The sequence below is a fragment of the Priapulus caudatus genome, unplaced genomic scaffold (genome assembly GCF_000485595.1).
Source record: "Priapulus caudatus unplaced genomic scaffold, Priapulus_caudatus-5.0.1 Scaffold5, whole genome shotgun sequence".
Classification (NCBI taxonomy): Eukaryota; Metazoa; Priapulida; class Priapulimorpha; order Priapulimorphida; family Priapulidae; genus Priapulus; species Priapulus caudatus.
Genome location: NW_014577066.1, coordinates 481,927 through 488,159, shown reverse-complemented (window position 1 = coordinate 488,159; position 6,233 = coordinate 481,927). Strand labels below are relative to the sequence as shown.

At 51.8% G+C, this 6,233-nt stretch overlaps 1 protein-coding gene across 4 annotated transcripts in view; it reads right to left on the bottom strand.

Annotated features, from left to right (window-relative positions):
- LOC106804929 (homer protein homolog 2-like) overlaps positions 1-6,233 on the bottom strand; it is a 110,549-nt gene that overhangs the window by 21,213 nt on the left and 83,103 nt on the right. For all 4 annotated transcript variants that reach the window (XM_014806357.1, XM_014806340.1, XM_014806348.1 and 1 more), the window contains 2 exons: positions 4,275-4,384; positions 3,246-3,402 (listed from right to left, as the gene is read on the bottom strand). In XM_014806357.1, coding sequence (XP_014661843.1) covers positions 3,246-3,402; positions 4,275-4,384 — 267 coding nt within the window. The remainder of the gene's footprint in view (positions 1-3,245; positions 3,403-4,274; positions 4,385-6,233) is intronic.

Below are 6,233 nucleotides of genomic sequence, written 5' to 3'. Positions count from 1 at the left end.
GTGTGCTATTACTGTCTATTAGTATGTGCTAGCACAGCGACTAGTGTGCACTAGCGTGGACTAGCAGGTGGACTATCGTTTGTTACTAGCATGGCACTAGCGTGCCTAGCGTGCGCCTGAGCATGGACTAGCATGGACTTAAGCGCTGCACTGAGCGTGCGGGGCTGAGATGACTAGCATGGACTAGCGTGCCCACTAGATGGACAGCGTGCACTAGATGGAACTAGACGTGATAGCCGTGCGCCACGCGTGCTGCAACTAGCATGGACTAGCGTGCACTAGCGTGCATGCATGGACTAGCGTGCGAACAGCATTGGGACTTATGGCGGTGCACTAGGCGTGGCGGCTGAGCAGGGATAGCGCTTGTGCGCTAGCATGGACTAGTTCGTGCACTAGCTGTTGAGTGCGCTGCGTTGTGTCGGGACTGCATGGATAGTGTGCACTCAGCTGTGGCCGTTAGCATGGCTTTAAGCGTGATATTAGCGTGCGTAGGTCTGCAACTAGCAGATGGGACTTAGGCGTGCATAGCGGTGCGCATTAGCATTGGAGCTAGTCGTGTCTCGGGTCTGCACTAGACATGGCTGTAGCGTGCAGCTATGGCCGTGCGCTAGCTTGGACGTTATTGGCGTGACTTACGCATGGAGCTAGCGTGCAGGGGTAGGTTTTGGGGCGTTGCGCTAAGTCGGTTGCACTGGCTGAGGACGTATGCGTGTGCACTAGGCGGTGCTGGCTATCCATTGGTACTAGCGTGCACTAGGTAGCCTTAGCGTTGCACTAGCATGGACTGCGTGCAACTGCGTGCGTAGCGATGGTACTTTAGCGTCGTGACTGAGCTGCACCTGCGGTGTATTAAGCGTCGGGCTGGGCGTGTGTAGGAGCGCAGAAGCAGTGTGCGATATTGCTTGTGTTAGTCCGCGCTGTCATCGCTAACGATGAGATGCGGCTTAGGAACCGCGACAGCGTTTGCAATTAGCGACCACGAGGATTAGCAGGGTGAGTAGTGGTAGGCATAAATTCTATTCGTATTAGCGCTTCTGTCGTCGCCGTCATCAGCATGTTTAGCCGTCAACTTCTTTCCTCTCCTCCTACCTCCTCCTCTCCTGTCTCCTTTCAGCCTCCCCACTTCCTCCTTTCATTCCTTCCTCTTCCTCTTTTTCTTTGCCTTCTCATCCTATACTTTTATGTACTACTTCTTTTTATAGCCTAAACCTCTCTCCCTTTCACCATTCAACTTTCTTTTTCTCCTCTCCTTTACTTCTATTCTCATCATTATGTCTCTTCATCTCTGCGGGGGCCCCCAGCGTCTATGCGATAGATGAGTGGAGTAATTACAAGTTGCATTTGCGCTCGATTGCGTTTCTCCGGCTAAAGTGAGTAAAATTGCGAAACACGTATACTGCAGGCCTAACGAAAGCTGAAATCGGCGTACAGTCGAACATCAGTAATATATAAATACGAAGTCCACGTGTTTATTAATTACAGCCCGTTCGAACTGTTTAGACACGGTGATACTTAAATTATTTAATTTGGTGCGTTGTTTCCGATACGATGGCAGATTTTGTGAGTGTCAGTAGGGAACTACATGGTTAAAGGGAATCATATTATCGAGGATTCTAGGGTTATTTAATTAATTCAGGTAAAATTCGCTACCATCAAACAGTCCTTTAATGGATTTCAACCATATGAAATATTATTAAAGAAAGGTTTTAAACTAACGACTCAGTTGGTTACAACACGGTGCGCGCCATCAAAGCGCACGATCTTGATAGTTCGCGACAAACCAACTGGTTACACGCTAGGGCCTACAAGAGCGGGGTGTTTCTTATTTATTAATTTAAAAGCAAAAGGATTGTAATATCTTATAAACGACATATAGTTTCAGTTATAATATGGATAAATAGCATTTAGGTATAAATATAATTGCACTTTTGTGATTAACCCTCGGTCTGTAACGTGCAAAATAAATGGTCAAATACGCAACGTTTTCGGGGTGGCAGCACGGTCGCGGGTGTCATGGCGCCGTTCAAATTTCGTAGCGTTGATGTGTAATTAATTATAACAACTAAATTAGGTATCTGGTAACAAATACGTGTAGGTATAGACGATTTGTTACACAGTAAGTACAGTTGTATGCAGTAAAATCCTAGTCTACTATCCCTTTAACTACACCGCGTATCATCTGCGGTTGTCTGTAAATAATACCTTCGCACGATTCCTGCATTCTTATATTTTCCCTCCCTTAACCATCTCAATATTTATTACTACAAAATATATCTCCCTTGTTGTACCCCATAATTCTTTCTTGCTGACTCACTTTTCACTCCCTAACAATTCGTATCCCACTCCACTCTCCCTAGCGCACAGATACCTGGAAGCAAAGGCATGGGGCTGGGCCTTCCCAGCTTCCTCCCATCAATTCTCTCTTCCCCTTCTTCTTCCTCTCTATCCCACATACCTGCACATTTCGCCTAATTAGCATGCAGCTGATTGCCTCCCACTTCCTCTCCCCCTCCCTTTCTTTTAAATTTCCTCCTTCTCTCCCACATGCATGTGAGCAGATGCTGCCGCATTGTTACTTCAAATCCTGCAGCTTTTTCCGCAGCTTCTCGTCTCCCTCGGGTCTGCAGCTTTTTCTCTCCTTCTCCTTCTTCCCATCTTCCTCCTCCCCCTTCCCCTCTCTCCCACGTGCCTGTGAGCAGTAGCTGGCGCTTTCCTCATATGTCTATCTCACGCTCCCTCTCTCATTCATCCCCCTCTCCCCTTCCACTCCTCTCTCTCTCTCTCTTTCACCCACGTATACCTGTGAGCGGAAGGTGGCGCACTACTCCTAGTCGGCCTGCAGCTGTATATCTCCCGCTCCCTTTCTCATTCCTCCTCCTCTCCGCCTCTCCCCCTCTCATTCCTCTCCCATTCCCCTCCTCCTCTTCCTCCCCTCTCTCTCTCGCGCTCTCTCTCTCTCTCCCACCCACGTACCTGTGAGCGGAGAGTAGCGCACTCCTCCTTGTATGCCTGCTGCTGTTTCCATCCCTCCTCCTCTCTCCCCTCCTCCCCCCTCCTCCTCTCCTCCTCGCTCCCTCATCTCCTCTCTCTCTTCCCTCACCCCACGTACCTGTGACGGAGGGTGGCGCACTCGCTCCTTGTACGCCTGCAACTGTGTTCGATCCTATCCTGCGCGCATCGGCCCCCTCCTCGGTCTCCTCCCCTCTCCCTCCTCCTCTCTCTCTCTCTCTCTCTCACCCACGTACCTGTGAGCGGAGGGTGGCGCACTCCTCCTTGTACGCCTGCAGCTGTTTCTTCCACTCGTCGACGTTGGACGTGCTCTCGTGCAGCGCCGCCGTCAGCCGCGCGTTGTTGTTCTTTAGCGTCTGCAGCTCCACCTCCCACTTCTTCGCGTTCGCCGAGCTGCGCCGAAAGCATCGCGGGGAATTACACAGACGACAGTGGCAGGGCGCCCCCTGGCTACGTCATCGCACACGAGTCTACTACTGGGTGAACGGACGGGCTGCACATAGCATCGTGGGAACCCTGAGGGAGAGAGGGACAGTGCTGCGTCGAATAGGTGCCGCGCCCTCCCATGGGAAGAGAGAAAAGTGATGTCGCGTCCGCTGTGGCGCCCCCTAGGTGCGACGGGGAGTGGCTCCTGGCCGATGACGACGCCCCGTGAGCCGTGGCGCCCTCTGGGTAATCGCCGGACGACGCAGAGGGAGCGACGTGGAGTAGAGAGATTAGATAGTACGCTAATACGATCGCTCTGATGTGGATCAGAAAACCGGAAGAGATTTCGAGAGAAAATGCAAGTGGATTGCGTAGGCGTGACGTAACGTGACTATGGCAGAAGCTGCCGCGGCCGTGGGATTCGATTGGCGGGTTTCCAGAAGCTTGTGGTTCGTCCCAGGCACAGAGAATGGCCGATTCTGTATTTACCACGCACCATAGCTGCTTGACTTAACTACGACGAGTGATATGATAAAGTGGATGGACAGATTTGGAAGTGACGATAATATCATCGGAGATCATATAAACAACAAATGATATGTCTGAAATAAAATGACTGCATCATGACGAGAAAATGGAGAGAGAGCAAACGTAATGTGCTGTTTCGCCAAAACAAAAGTGCGCCATCGGCGGCTAGTCATGTGGTTCACCACAACATGCTCGTCTACATGATTGGCTGGCGCGACACGATTTACAGCATTGTGATTGGCTGCGACATCATTTACACTATCGTGATTGGCTACGCCACTTATTTACTGAAGCGTGATTGGCTGGCTCACCTCTGTGCGAGCGCGATCTTTAGCTTCTCGTTCTCGTATTTCAGCTGCGCCTCCATCGTCGGAAAACTCGACGGGCTCTTAGGTCCGCTGATCGGCGACTCCGGCGCGCTCTGGTGGTGAAACACAGAAACAAGTCAGTTCGCACGGGCACACGGTACGCACCCACGGACGCACGAGCGCACTCATGCACGCGCAGGCACACTCGCGCATGTGCGCGCAAACATACTCGCGCACGTGCACGCACACTCACGCACACAACGCACACGCACGCGCGCACGCACGCGCACTCACGCACGCACGCACACTCACGCACGCACACACACTCACGCACACAACACACGCGCGTGCGCGTACGCACGCACACTTACGCACGCACACGCACGACGCTCCCGGGAACGCACGCAGAACTACAGATGACTGCGGAAAATGTTCTGATGAAAATGGATGAACTTTCGTTCGCCAGTATCGCATGACGGGTGTGTAGAATTAGCGTTTGTTTGTTGCATCGGCTTCCCTGCGCAACGATCACGCTCGCTAATCCTAATCTTCCGAGAGAAGCGCGCTCCCGCCCCCTCCCCGCACACACAGACACTCGTTCCTCCCTCCACAAACGCAAACGCCTTCTTCCCTCAGTCAAAAGCAAACTCCTTTCCCATATTTAGAGTCGTTACCATCCCTTTCGCGTGCGCTCGTTTCTCCCTCACACACGCGTACGCTCGTTCCTTTCTCCCCTATGAGTGGTCTCGTTCCCACTCCCCCAATCGCAGACTCGCTCCTCTCTCCGCCACGCGTACGCTCGTTTCCTCCTCTCCCATTCCTCCCTTCCTCATATACGCACACTAGTTCCTCCCTCAACCACGCGAGCGCACCTTCACCACTCCAACGCACCCGCTTGTCTCTCCCTCACACGTATGCGTTTGTCCCCCTTCCCCCATCGTTTCTTGTGTGCACATTACGATTTCATGCTATTACGATCATGTTATTAGTTCGAGCATTGACACCGTGCTGCTGCTTTGTTACCCACAGCTTGCTTTCTACGTGTACGTGTAGAGGGCTTCATCAATCAAGGCTTCACTTCGTTAACAGAAAAGCTGTCATGGGGAAATTATTGTAATAAAAACCCAAATGAATAATAATCACACACGCGGGCAGTCACCGCTGTATGCACCGGTAACATACGCACGTACGCGGGCACGCACGCATGATCACCCACAGGCACCCACATAGGAAGACTTACGTAGGAAATCGCTTGATCAGTACTTAGGATGGGCACGGTGGTCATGTGCCTATTAAGCAGTGACCGCAGCCAAGCCATCTCTCATATCACCGGGAAACCATATATCGACGTAAACAAATAGCATCAAATGCCATTCTTTGTCTGTACGGTCGGATGGATTTATAGAATGATACAAAAGGATACCAAGGGAGAAGAGAGGATGAGGGAAGATGAGGGAGGATATGAGATGATGAGCGAACATGCGGGAGGATGCTGAATGCTATAGGAAGACGCGGGAGGAAGCGGGTGGCTAGAAGAGGATGCTGGGGGGGTTCTGAAGACTCAAGGAGGATACGAGGATGCGGAGTGCAGAAAGATGCGGTTGGATGAGGGGATGTTGGAGGCCACATGAGGATTATGGAGGCTGCGAGAGGATGTATGAGATGTGTATGTGCGCTTCTAAAACCCACTGGAACTGGATGTTAATCAAGCCGGTGACGCCGACGTCAACGATGACGCTAGCAGCACAGCAGTGGCGCTTATTCACGATGCGATAGAATGATTACAGCTCTCGTTCACGCGCACGTCACACAGAAAAATATAGCCAAGACAGCGAGCGAGCCAGACAGTGGGTGTGGGGAAGGGTGGCGTGCGTGTGTGCGTCTCTGTGTGTGTGTGTGTGTGTGTGCGTGCGTGTGTGTGTGTGTGTGCGTGCGTGTGTGTGTGCGCGCGTGTGTATGTGT